We start from the raw sequence: 14,229 nt of genomic DNA, 5'->3' as shown, positions 1-14,229 counted from the left end.
AAACTGCTTCACATAGAGACGGTCCAAAGTTTTGGTCTGGCATGTGTGAAATACAGAACTGATTCCCTGAATGCACAGACAGATTGTAAATGACTTACCTCCTCACTTCCCTACTGTAATCCCTCCAGGATTGGCTCTATAGGAAAATAAAGGTGCAACTTTTTTTATTGAGGACAGAAGCCTTATCCATTATTGTTTTCCTTGAGACACCTCTTGTTTTGGCAAGCACAGGCTCTCTGCAGTTTTTTAGCAACTCAGGGTGTAGCTGGAACTTGCATTATATATGGGCTTGAGCTGAGTAATTGCTCTCTCGGAAATCGCTCGCAGACCGGGTCAGCCAGTGTCTGCTCTTGTTAGATTCTGCTATTCCTTAAACAGCATTTTAAGGCTACAGGCTTGTACAATTGGCCTGGGTTAGGTCTGGTCTTGCCAATACTGAAACATAGCGCAGAGCTCCTCTGAAGGCTGACCGGGTTTCCAGGGAAGCCATCAGTGAGATTCATCCTCACTTTTGCATTCGGTGCTCTGCGGTGCAGTGATGGGCACACAGACCTGTCCCCACTGTTTCTGTGCTGTTTGCAACATTGCCCATTCCCTATGCAGCTCTGCTGTGCCTGCTCTGGAGAGCTCAGTCTGCCTCTGCGTGGTAATTGTCCACGATGACAGTCAGGCTCTAGCAGGGCATATTTTTCTGAATGTGTACAGAAACCTACTACCTGCACATCCTTGTGTGCATCCAAGCGCAGACAGAGCAGACAGATACCTGCTTTGGGATGGATTCTATCTTCTGCTGATCAATACCTTTAAAAGGGAAATACTTCTCAATATTGGTGGTGCCAGGGTATCAGTAGCACCCATTCCACAGCAGTGTTTGTAGCTAAAGCTCTGATTATTCTGTTGCTTCTTTCTCCAGCTGGGTGTCCATGGATACGCCTTCCTGAACACCAACAACGGCTACATCCTTTCACACCCAGACCTCCGTCCCTTGGTACGTAGAGCTGTGGGTCTGAGAACCTTTGCTGGCTTGAAAACAGTGACTTTCAGTGCTGCTTCTGATTTCTTTGGGCTTTTTGAGCTGTGAAGGCCACCAGCCTCTGACATACAGGCACCCAGGAGCCCGAGGACCAGCTGGCCTCGTTGCTGAGGTGCCCGGGCACGCGATGATTTTCCATTTCAGACACGTGCTGGTCAGCACAAAGCCACCTGCACACAGCTGTAAGCATTAGTGTGGTCACCACAAGAGAGAGGGCCACCACGGGGCTTCACAGCAGCTGTCTTCAAAAAGGCAGCTTCGCACAGCGAGACCACAGGCACGGGGAGCTGCTTCAGGGTGCGAAGAGAAGGGACACGCCGTGTTTGCAGGGCGGGGCTTCATCCTTCCACCGTAAATTGGCCTCTCCTAGTCCCATTCACGCCTTTTCCCTCACCCCGGAGATTAGTGGAATCTTTCGTCAATTAGCTCCAGGTGAAAAGTCTCCCATCAGCGGAGTCAAAGCCTGACTCCCATCAGAAGAGATCTCCTGCTGATATTATAATGTTAATGGGATTATACTCTTAGCTGCAGGGAAAAACCTGATTTCCTGCAGGCCAATGTGTTGTACTGATCTGTTTAGAAGAAGGCCACAGCCTTCACCTGCACGTTTAGCTGTGTTCCTGTCTGTCCCTTGCTCCTGGAGCAGCCTGTCCCACTCGAACTCCCCTAGCAGCCTGCATACAGAAATACGTGACATGGGACCAAGGAGATACTTGCACAAACGCTGCCTTCCTCGTCAGAGAATAAATGAGACACCCCTATTTTTCAAATTACACACCAATTCTTAAAGGCTTAGCTTAGGAAGTTATCTAGCTGCTTACTTGAGTATTTTTCTTTTTCTTTTTCTTTTTTTTTCTTTTTAAATGCCAGTATAAAGAAGGAAAGAAACTGAAGCCTAAGCCGAACTACAACAGTGTAGATCTCTCAGAAGTGGAGTGGGAAGACCGGGATGAAATAGTGAGTATCAGAAAGTGAATTCAGCCTTTTTTGTAGCACCTTCTTTCTACTACTTTGTGTGCCCGTACAGAAGGTGTGGGGGAGCAGTGGGCACTCCTGGTGGTTTTCTGTGCCTGACTGGCTCTGGCTAAGAGACAGGTGGTCTACAAGAGGACAAAGCATGAAGCTCCCCTACCAAGTGCTTGTCTTCCTTCCCAGTATGAGTCTTCCTTCTCGTGGAACAAAGAAGGAGAAGTGCTGGGAGGAGGAAGGAAGCACTTTGGAGGATGCTCCAGGGAGCCAGTCTGTGTGTACAAGGCTCTGATGCTGCCTTAATACAGAGCCAGAGTAGTTGAGGAGTGTGGCAGTGTCCTGTGATGTCACCCATCCATGCAGAATGTGAGATGCAGCTGAAGCCACTCAACTAACGAGATCTGCAACAAGGAAGAAAGTACATTCATCAAGAGACTAAAGCTTGCAGTCACTATTAATAGTGGACACAGAGGATAAAGGACTTAGACACTTGGGTGGAAAAAAAATCCAGAAACCACCTTATTGCACTGAAAACAATAACTGACCAGAGGAAAAAGATTAAAAAAGAACCTTCTCTACTGTCTTTGGAGCAAAATTATTAAAAAGTGATAAAGAAGAAACAGCATGCACCTTTAATAGCTGCACATTGCTGCTTTGCACATCTAGGAACCCAGACAAAATCAGAATAAAGAGAGGTTCTTCTGTGGCTGGTTTCATTTTACTCAGAACTAGGAGGAAATAGATACTTAAATTACTAAGATAAGAACTGAATTTGGAGTAAGATAGAATTAGCTGTGAGACACATGCTTCTGGATTACAGGGGAGACTGCTGAGATAAATGGATCTGATGCTATAGATATCCACTTAAACAGGTAGGACAAACAGAGCAGCAAGAGGATCAAAGTAGCTACTGCCACTAGTGCAGGCCAAGTACAAAGGCAACATCAAAGGAACTTGGGAAGTGGAAGAGTGGCAAATTGAGAAAGGGAACACAGCAGAACTGGCTGTGTAACATGGAAAGCAAGACAAAAATAAAGAGGTCCTACATACAGTGGAACCATCAAGATGCAAGTTGCCAGCAGCTTTGTATAGGTTCACTGATCTCTTGTAGGACTTTGCTCCCACTGTAGTTTTCTCTCTCACTGGAGCCACTTTTAGATCTGTTCCTCTTTGCCTAGTTTGCTATTAAAAAAAAAAAAAAAAAAAAAAAGGTCCAGGAAATGAAAGGAATTTGCTTTGCTCTGATATTTATTTGGCTAACGGGTTCCTATCTGACCAGCTAACGCTGACACCTGAATGCAAATATGATACCAAGTGTAAGGTTCTATAGGCAACCAGAGTAAAACTATCCAGGGGAAAAAAAACGTCATGAAGCCAGCATGAAAAACAAAAGCCACTTTGTGTTCTTGTACTGCATCTTCCAGAAGAAAGAAAAGTTGCAGTCGCTGAGGGTGCAGAGACATTCAGTGACGTGAGTGATATCTGCAGTGTGACTTCAGCAAGTCTAGAGACTCTCAAGATACACCCACTGCAGTAGAAAGCTGCCAACATTTCAACACTCCAATTTGTAGCTATGGTATTAGATCAATGACAGACTCAACATCAGTTGCAGTATAATCTCAGCAACACTGATAAGCAGCACATTCAGACTGGAAAAAAATGCCCAAGTGCTAATGATGTGTAATACAGCCAGCTGCTAAAAAGAAATCCAGGGGAGGGAAGATGGCATTGCCTGGAAAATGCCAACTGATGCCACTTGCAGCCAGGCAGCAGCAAGGGCTTGGGCTTGCCTGTAAAGCAACACAGGGATATTCACAGTGTGAGAGGAAAAAGGGCCCACAGTCTGATGGGGAAGCCATACAAGGAGTGGCTGAGGTCTCTTGGTCTATTCAGCCTGGAGGAGGCTGAGGAGAGACGTCATTGCTGTTAGAGCTTCCCTGAGAGGGGAAGAGGAGGGGCAGGCACTGGTCTCCTCTCTGCAGTGACCAGGGACAGGACCCGAGGGAATGGCCCGAAGCTGTGCCAGGGGAGGTTTAGGTTGGGTCTCAGAGAAGGTTTTTCCCCCCCGAGGGTGGCTGGGCACTGGACCAGGCTCCCCAGGGCACTGGGCACAGCACCAGCCTGACGGAGCTCGGGAAGCGTTTGGACAACGCTCCAGGCACAGGGTGTGGCTCCTGGGGATGGTGCTGTGCAGGGCCAGGAGCTGGACTTGATGATCCTTGTTTCCAATTCAGGATATTCTATGATTCTAAACCCAGAACCCACGGCAAATCCTGCAGGCTGTCAGACCAGAACAGAGAGTATGCCGAGGCTCTGGAAGGAGGTCAAACACTCTTAGCCAAAAAGGAGTAATAGTACCAGTCAGTGTTTTCATTTCCAAGATGTGGGCCTTGGGAAACGTGAGCTTCATATTCTAGGTCTGTAAATAACCCACATCAAACAGCCATAATAAACAAAACCGTGGCCTTGTAAAGCCAGTGCAGTTGAGACTGGCTAGCACCTGAATGGGGGCCTGTCTCTGGAAGTAAGGAAACAATTTGTGAATGAGTAAGTTACTTTCCACCTATTTTTTTCTATCCAGCCTGAAGCAATAGACTTGATATGCTCTGGCAGGCTGGACCTGAAGTCAAAGCCTCTGTATTTATGGAAAAATTTCCTGGATCTTTCTTGCAAGAGGCTGGGAGTCACCGTGAAGATTACATTTTACTTTTGGAACCTGGATTGAATAAAGTGGTCTCCTCACTGCCTACCCTGCTCTCACACAGTCTTGCTTTGCTGTGCTAAACAGCTGCTTTGCTGCACCTCAGAAGTGGTGCTGAATACAGCCTATAATTTATAAATCAGTTTTAAAAATGTCAAAGAGCTTTGGATTCAGTCTGAGGGAGTTAGTGGGTTTCTCAGTTTTCTCCTCTTCCAGGCTCTCAAAGCACTGTGCTAATGAATTTCTGGCTGCCAAACAGTGAAGTCTGTAACTGGGACTGGCAATTTCATAGATTCCAGATCCTTTCTTTTTGCTAAAAAGACGTATCAACAAGCTTTCAGGATAAACTATTACTATTCTTTATCACTTATCAGCTTGACCGTACAAGGATTTTGATCACTGCAAACAGGTTTTCTGTTCAAAAGAAGCAAGACAGAGCTGGGGAGGAGAGGGAACCAACAGTGATTCTTTCTGCCAGCCCCTGTGTGTTAATGACAAGTGGCTCTGTTCATTCCTGCTCTGCCCTGCCTGGAGTCACTAATACCAAGCTTGTTCACCTCTGCAGCTGAGAACTGCTATGATCAATGGGGAAACAGGCTACCTCTCTATGGATGTGAAGGTCCCCGTGGACAAAGGGGTAAGAAATTATCCTTCTGTTCAGGTCACACAGGGGAGTGGATGGGAAGTGGATGCTGAAAAACCACAAAGGATGTGGTTTTTAATGTTCAGCATTCCTGAGCATGAGGATTTTATTGTTTCACCACGTATATAATGCATGTGCTAAAGACATACAAGAGAGCATCATTAGAAGTGCTCATTACACCTACCAATATTCTGCTCCTGGAAAGGCATTGGAAACGTCTCTCAGCTCCCTACTTTGTCCAGGCAAAGCCAAAAAGCATGTTGTTCATTGTTTATAGGGCTGTGAAATGAATCAGAGATCTTCAAGAGTTAGAATGCTGAACTGACTTAGAACGAGATTTGGAGACTATTTTGCCACCCTCTTTCCCTACCCAAAACCACTCATGAAAACTTGGTCCCTCACTTCGTCAGACTGTGATTCCCTTTATCCAGGTCCAGGATTAAATTTCTATGCAAATATTTGCAGAGGTTTTATGAAAAGCCTTAGTGAAATGGAGACTTTTGAACACTCCCTACCAGCTCTAGGGCAGGGTTATACATCTTCCTATGGAGTCAGTGTGAAATTATCTTGTACGTTTATGTTCACTGGTACTTTTTCATTCACGTTTATTTAACTCTCTCAAAGATTTTGGCTTTCATCATTTCCTGTTAGGAAGTATTCCAGAGTCCTGCAAGTTACACTGCCCAGAAGTCTTCCATATTTCAGGAAAATTTTCCATCCTTTATAGAGGGCATTTTTTTCAGCAGCTGGCTGAACTGCTCCCATGCTAAGCCACAGTCAGCACCAATTCCAACAAACCAAATGCTCCCAGCCACTGCTGAAATGGTGCCATTTCCTAATGAAGACACCCCTCTGTTTCCTCTGAGTGCTTGTCCTGCTAGATCTTGTCACTAATTTTTTTCTCTCTTTTCTTGGTGTTTGCAACGCTCAGGTACCTGTCAATGGCTTTGCCTTTTGTCTCCTGGGCTTTGCCAACATCTGCATTTGAAATATTTGCACACTTCTCAGCTATTATGACTGTTCTGTTGATTCTTCTATCGTTTCTGGTGCACAAGTACCAGGGCTTCACTGAATTATGTGCCTGTTTCCCTGTTGCTGTGTACAAAGCAGCTATTCTCTGCAATAGGGTATTTCTGAACAGGGAGCCCCCAATCTCCTTTCTGCTGTCCCTTCAATTTTTGTTCCCTCCCACGGCTGCGCTGGAACTGCCACCCTCACTTCTGTGTTTCTTAGCTATTTTTTCCAGTTGCCATTTTTCCACATGGAACCCACTTCTCCTTTTCATCCAGCCTTTCTAATTTTAAGGGCTGTTGAGCCACTTTTTTCAGTATGCAGAGAAATGTTGTTCTATTTTGTCTTACAGATAGATCCCTGTGCAGAAGGGCTGCTAAGGCAGACTCTGTTCCTCCCATTAGATTTTTTTCACCTGATGGCCTGTTGTTTACTGTTTCTTTTTGTTTACAGTGCTGCACCTGGTTCTCCCTCCATATCTTATTTAAGCCCACTTTAACCAATTCTTTGGAATAAACGTTCATGAAAAGCTGTTTCAAGTACTTTATATAAACCCAGATATATTGCATGTCCTTTATTTCCTTCATCCATTACCTTAGTTATTCTGTCAGAAAAGTAATCAAGGTTTTAAAGCAAGATCTATTCTTTGTAGGTCTAGATGGCTTATTTTGCTAGTTTAACCTCTTTGTGCACCCTCAGTAACACTTCTTCTGAGTCATCCAATGATAATCTTTGTAGTTCAATATTTTAGAGACATCCTTCTGCTCCCCTAGCCAGGGGAAAAAGAAGATAATAAAAAGTAGCCTTGGTAAAGAGATATTATTTGTTTCATTCTGCAGCTCTGGAAGCCTTATGAAGCACAGTAGGGGACTGAGGCTGAGTATGTGACAGTTTTACTGTTATCAGAATACACATGGCGTGGAAACCAGAAATGAAGCTCAGTAATTCCCACTTGTACTCTGCTAGCTGATGAAGCAGAGCAGCATCGAAACAAAGAAAGTGCTGACAGAGCCTTGAAACAAAGAGAATGAGGCAGCCAGACTGTGCAGAGAAGACCTGAGTGAAGGGGATAGAAATTATTCTGTCAGCCATGTAAATGTCAATACCCCACATTGATTTCAGGAAGGTATCGAGAACAGAGTGAGGTAGAGAGGGAAAAATAAGGAACAAATACAAGAGGCAGTCGTTAGGGAGATCTAGTGGCAGAACTGCCTTTGCTTGCAGCTTGAGTACAGAAGGGCTGTGAATGTGAAAGCAAAAGAGAGAGGACACGGGTAGAAGCTGTGGCAAAGCTCTGGACATGGCAATAGTCAGGCCTGGATGCCTAGCACAGCATCCAGTCTGGAAAGCCATGTGTTCCCAGACTGCAGGGGATGGCAGTCCGCCGTCCTGTCACTGTGCCAACATGCCCAGGCTCTTCTCCCTTGATCCTCACTATGCAGCAAAGTCCTGCCTGATCATCCTCAGCCCCCCTTGGCTCAAGGGTGCCTCTGCTTCTCTTCCATCCCCTGGATAAGTGAGGGTACCTTCAGCTGTCTTGGGGATGGCTGGGCACACACCAGAAGAGGGGCAGGTTAGGGGGGAAAATGATGAGCAGAACAAGCCCTGCTAAAAGAAAGGGTCTCAGAGTAGTGGCCAGGTCTTTTCCATGCCTCCCTGCATCCATCATCAGATCAGACAGGCAAGAAAAGCGAGGGTTTTGTACCACCCACAGCTACCAAAACACCACCAAGTGACATTCTTTGGGGGTATCACAGCCCTTTGGAAGATCTTGCACATTGAGAGAAATAACTTCATGGAAAAGGTTATTTAAAAATTGGAATGGACTGCCCAGGGAGGTGGTGGAGTCACCATCCCTGGAGATGTTCAAGAAACCACTGGACACGGCACTCAGTGCTATGGTCTACTTGACAAGGTGGTGATAAGTCAAAGGATGGGCTTAGCGATCTCAGAGGTCTTTTCCAACCTTGGTGACTCTGTGTGGTCTTGGCACAGCAGAAGATCCTGTTGTTCAGCAGTACAGTTGCCACAGATGGAGGCAGAGAGAGGAGAAAGGGGCTAAGCTACCTGCCACCTCCTCACCTAACAATATCCTGAATCCCCATCACACCTAACGATATCCCCCAGCCCCATCAGCCCAGTGAGCACAAACTTGGTGCACACTGTGCAGCTGGAGCCCTTTGTGCCCCGCTCCATTTCCAGGGCTGCACAGCTCGAGCAGGTCAGAGCAGGCACAACTTTCCCTGGGGAACACTGAGTTTTCTGTGTTCACTCCCCTGTCTCCCACACACATCCTCTCACCTCGTTCTCAGACTGGGTCTAGGATTTTAAACATATTAGGGTTCATATACTGGCATAAGGCTTGGATAGAAACTTTCCAGAAACTTTTCTCCTTTGGAAATCAACACTTTCCTACAGGAAAAGGCCAGTCTGGCAAACAGATGAAGTTCTGAAGCAGCTTTCAATAATCTGAAATGTCTTCAGTTGAAATGTCAGTCTGAAAAAAATATTTGCATGGGAATCAGAATGGCTTGGATTTGAAACAGCACTTTTTTTCCAAATTGAAAATGTAAATTTTTTTTGTACTGATTTTTTAAACAAAATTGGAATATGCTAATGTTTTGTTCCACTCTGGCATGAAAGCAAATGTCAGGAATATCAGTGTTTCCCACAGGAGTGGGGAGACTTGGCCCTGGCTACCCACCCACACAGAGGGTAGATTTGCCATTCTGCCTCTCCTTCAACTCCACCCCTCCTTCCTATCTGCCCCTGAGCCCCGCTCCTGCTGGAGATGATGATGATGATGATGTGCAAAGCTGTCAAGGTTGCTGTGTCTAGCAGAAGAGCAGCAGGGCCCCAGCACTTGTGCATGGAGGAGGCGAGAGGGAGGGCAGCTTCCCCCCACCCCTTCCTGCAGCCAGTGCAGGAGCCCTGGAACAAAGAAAGGTTTATCTGAAGCCCTTATTGGAAAGATAGAGTGGCTGCCTGGATCCTGAAAGTCCCAAGGTGCTGGGTGTGCTGAATACTGCACATTCATCCCTGCCTCCAGCCAGCCCTAGCAGGGTGTGAGGTGTTGGTTTTGCCTAGCCTTGGGGACATGTATCCCAGGTCTCCATCACCACTACGCCCTTGGTGTGTCAGATGGTCTCTCTTATTCATCCTCTTATTTCAGAAACGAGTTCTCTTCCTCACCAATGATTATTTCTTCACGGACATCAGTGGCACACCCTTCAGGTGAGCAAGGACTCGTGTGGCACCAATACAGTGTATCAGAAGTCTGATCAGGGACAGCAGATTGGTCCCTTCTCTTCATAAATCTTGCTACAAGTCATAGGTAGAGCAGTAGGCATAACTGACTTCTTTGTTCCTATAGCCATTAGAATATTATTTGGGGTCAATTCAAAAGGTATATTATGATTTACCTGAAATTCAGAGTCCAAAATCTATACCTTAGGTAAAGTATGTTGTTTCATTTCAGAGAAATGAGACAGCTTAAATTTTCATTTCCACTGAATATGGTGTATGGCTTTAAAAAACCTCAACATTGTTACACACTGAAAATTATAAAACAACAAATAACAAATGAATGAAATTGGGGGAGGGGAGGAAGGGGAGGGAGGGGGTGTTGTTTTTTTCCCCCCAGCTGAGATGGTTTGAAGCTGGCACAGATTTGAGAAATGTTATCGTTGACCTGGACCTACAATGTTGGCCAAAATAGTTGTCACCAGCAATGCCTCAGAGCTCTGCATACAGTTTCCTTAGCCCCCTGTGCTGAAATCGGATCTCACTTAATCCTCTTCCAGTGATGTTCTTGTGTGTAATAGCTGTGGAGGGAGTTAATGTCTTTAAGGGTTGTGACTGCAGGGAATGCAGTGTCATGTTTGGGAATGCCACCTCTCCTTGCTGACAAGCCCTCTGTTTTCCTTGCCCACAGCCTGGGTGTTGTGCTGTCCAGGGGGCACGGGGAGTACATTCTGCTGGGGAACACGTCAGTGGAAGAAGGTAGGTTAATCTGAAAGGGACAAGGGAGCTACTCTGAATGTCACCACTTCACTTCTCCTTCAGAGCCTGCATGTGCCTGTCTGCTTCCTCACTGAATACTCCATGTACTCTCTGGTTTCAGGTTTGCACGACCTGCTCCAGCCAGACTTGTCTTTAGCAAATGAATGGTAAGTGGAGGAAATCCTGTCAGTGACACAGGACTTTGTCATGATATTTGGGCAAAGTTCCCAGCAATCTGGCTCGAGTTCACCACCCTCTGTGGCCCAGACAAAAAGCAGTGCTGTTCAGGTGCTGTATCTGCAAAGACCTGGTTGTCTCCATGCAATTGAGTTTCACCTTTTCCTTTGGGACATCCCATCAAGACCTGGCACATTCCTCTCCTAAGAAACAGCTGAGATTTATCCTCAGTCTTCTGTGCTCAGACTTACTTTGTTCCCCCTCGTGTTGCTCAGAATTGTCTTACAAAACCTACAGTATGTCAGACCTGTTAGGGAATTTTGTTGCAAGCTTGGTGAGAGATTCAAATGCTTTTTAAAATTCTAGTTTTATTTTTGGTTGGCATCCTTCTGAACTGAGCCTAGACCTAACTTCTGGTGAACATGAAGGTGATTTATGACCCCTGTTTCAATAGCAAGCAGAACTTATGGTTTTGCTTGGTTTGGATATGAAACAGGGTGAAGCACGGCACTTTCCATTTATTGCTGTGAGGTTTGGGGTTTTCACGAACCCAACATTCAGTCCCACTCAGTCACATGAACCCAGGCTGTATCAAAGCCAAAATAACTATATCCAAGAATCCCTGCACCCCTTCTCACCTCTCATTACACTGTCAAGTTTCACAAGCAGCACATTTGAGACACAAACAGCTACTTCTCCTTTTACTCCTGACTTCAGGTGTCAGCTTACCACACTTTACATATTCATTTCTCTTAGACTTTCTCATAAATCACTCCTTTCAGCCCCTTTATGAGTTTTGATTCTCTCTTATAACCCCTTCCTCTCCCTTGTCCTGACAACGGAGCGGTCAAAATTGGAAGCAGGATTAAAAGACTGGTTTCTTTTACAGCACAGAGCATTTCCAATACATTCTTCCACTTCTCCCTAAACTGTGTCCTGAGGCTCCTGCAGTTGTCCCTGTGGGACAGCTTTTGTTGTCACCCTATCACACTGCAGGATCATTCCTCATATCACATTTTGTTCCTCTCTTTATTTTTTCTGCTTCTGGTCTGCTCTCACATTGCACATGACCCTCTGCTTTTCAGGTCTCTCCATCACAGTGTTATTGTCTGTACAGGCACACGTACACATCTTACACAGCTTAGCGCAGGAGGCTGCTGGCAGGATTTGGAACAGCTCTGTTGCATGGTGAGCTTATGCTGGAGAACACAGCAGCCCCACTAAGCACAGCAGTTGGGTTAATTGGTGTTTGGTTTAGTGGTAGGGTTTGACTTACAGTCACATTGTTGGATTTAGAGTGGGCACAACATGCAGCAGTGGTAAAGACTTTGTAGACCAAGGTTTCTTGCTGACTTTCTTTTTGCAGTTATTATCTTCCAGGAGCATTTGTTTGACTGTTGTTTCTCTTTGCCCTTTTGGGCTTCTTCTCCACTTCCCACCAGGATTTACTGCATCACCGACATTGATCCTGACCACCGAAAGCTCAGCCAGCTGGAGGCTGTGATCCGTTTCCTCACTGGAGAGGAGCCTGACCTGGAATGTGAGTCCCAGGCACTGAAAGGGCCCTGCTGGGGTCTTCCTGTACCCATCACAAGGGAGAGGGGACTGTGACAAACTGATTGGTGTCAGACTGAACTCCTGTGCCGTTTGCTCACACAGGCAGGACTGAACTCAAGGCAGATTAATTCACAAGTGGAAATGAGCTGAGGATCCACCTCCTTGTCTCTGTCAGGGGATTTTTTCCATTTCAAAGCTGACACAAAACCTTATTGGAGGTCTCAACATAGGAAATACTGGAAAATGGAAGGCTTGAATGGAGCTTGGCAGGGGCTGCACACCAGGTTTAAGACTGACTGACTGAGCTAGAGGGGGCAATAGCAGAAGCCAGGAAAAGTGATGAGATGATTCAGTTGCCCAGGGACCCCAGGCATCATCCTCCAAGGACTCACGGTGCCCTCTAGAGAGAGATGGATTCTTTCAGAACAAGGATTATTAATTTTGTTTTCCAAACACAGTAGGTAACTGATCCAGGAGAAAAAAGTGGTCACAGGATTATCATCTTTCCTGCTCCCCCTGCTGCTCATCCCTTGCACCAGGTCCCATTTTCCTACAGTTGATACAGCACCACTAAAGAATGGGATCTCTATCAGGGGGCAGAGATGGGCAGCTGTACACAGGAATTCCTTACAGCAATTGGGTTTTAGGACGTCCTTCAGCCCCCTTAGCTGTGCCAAGTACAAGCTTTTGCCTGTAGTGCTGCACCTGAGAGGCAGGCACAAAGCTTTGGCACAAGGATGGGAATCTCTTAAAAGTAAAATCAACTGTAATCTGGTAATTCTTCCTCTCTTGCACAATGTGAGCAGTCCCCTCCTGGCTGTCCTTGGGGTAGGCTGGAAAGAGGAGATGTATGAGTTGAAGAGGCCAGGGAAGAGGAAAGTTTCAGGAGAGCTGACGGTGAGAAATACGCAGACTTGGAAGTGCTGTGGAGGAAAAATATGATTTGAACACATCCTAGACATGGGGGACCTGAAGAGGGAAAGATCTCATGATGGGCTCTGATTTTGAGGCTTGAATAACAACAACTATGGAGAGGAGGATCCCGAGATCTGTGACAAAGAAATTCGGGAGAACTTGAGATAAAACATTAAGGGACACCTGGAACATCAACCCAGAAAGTTCAGTGCCAGAAACACTGAAGTGATGGGTGTTCTAGGTGGCTCCACCTAGAACAGCACTGAAAGGGGCATGTCTGCACAATGGTCACCATGTTCTCACCAATTAGTGCAAGCAGGGCAATAGAGAAACAAAGCAGGTCAAAGAAATGGGATTCTGGGGCACGTCATTTAGAACATGATGATACCTGGAAGATTCCTAATCGCTTCTTAGCTCCAGTGCAAAGGGGATTAGAGTCAGAGCCTGGACTGGCTTGAGCATCTGGTGAAAACCAGGACAGGACAATGTTTTGTGACTCACAGTAAGGAAGGAGGGCTAACAGAGAAGCCAGTGAGCAAAGGGACAGAGTAGAAGCCACAAAAAAGTCATTAGTGGTTTTGAAGGAAGCTACTTGAGTGGAAGATGGTGGCTGGTATCCTCTCTACAGGATACCCAGAAGAAAGTTCAAGGCAGGGATTTGAGGCAATGGATATGGACAGCCTGTTCAATGGAAGAGTCAAGTGAAGGTCTAATGAATAACTTCAGTTGAAAGCCTCTCACTTGCCCACACTTGTTTGGGCACCACCCTTCCACAGAGTTTGGAGGGGAACGGGTCTGATGATTTTGAATATTAGGAAGAAATTCTTCGCAGAAAGGGTGATAAGTTATTGGAACAGCTGCCCAGGGAGATGGTGGGGTCACTGTCCCTGGAGGCGTTTAAGGAAAGACTGGACATGGCACTCAGTGTGGTCTGGTTGGTCTGGTGGTATTGGGTCATAGGTTGGACTCGATGCTCTCAGAGGTCTTTCCCAACCTCATTGATTCTGTAATTCTGTGATCTTGGCTGTGACATCAGCTCCTGTGCTTTCCACCACCCAGGGTGCTAGGACCACTTCTCTGCCCTGTAATGGGAGGCCTGTTTTTTGTGCCACACTGATCCACTCTCCTGGACAGGCAGATGTTCCTCACCAAGGGACTCTCTAAAACATCTAGGGAGAAAGATGTCTTTCTCTCCTGATTTTTGTTCTTCCTTTCTCTCCT

At 46.1% G+C, this 14,229-nt stretch overlaps 1 protein-coding gene across 1 annotated transcript in view; it reads left to right on the top strand.

Moving 5' to 3' along the window:
* CACNA2D4 (calcium voltage-gated channel auxiliary subunit alpha2delta 4) overlaps positions 1–14,229 on the top strand; it is a 121,603-nt gene that overhangs the window by 35,338 nt on the left and 72,036 nt on the right. The window contains exons 16-22 of the mRNA XM_048299970.1: positions 914–988; positions 1,904–1,990; positions 5,269–5,340; positions 9,530–9,591; positions 10,292–10,359; positions 10,481–10,526; positions 11,979–12,076. Coding sequence (XP_048155927.1) covers positions 914–988; positions 1,904–1,990; positions 5,269–5,340; positions 9,530–9,591; positions 10,292–10,359; positions 10,481–10,526; positions 11,979–12,076 — 508 coding nt within the window. The remainder of the gene's footprint in view (positions 1–913; positions 989–1,903; positions 1,991–5,268; positions 5,341–9,529; positions 9,592–10,291; positions 10,360–10,480; positions 10,527–11,978; positions 12,077–14,229) is intronic.

Source organism: Corvus hawaiiensis, chromosome 4 (assembly GCF_020740725.1).
Source record: "Corvus hawaiiensis isolate bCorHaw1 chromosome 4, bCorHaw1.pri.cur, whole genome shotgun sequence".
Lineage (NCBI taxonomy): Eukaryota > Metazoa > Chordata > Aves > Passeriformes > Corvidae > Corvus > Corvus hawaiiensis.
The sequence above is the reverse complement of the archived record's forward strand: the minus strand, read 5'-3'. Positions and strand labels throughout refer to the sequence as shown.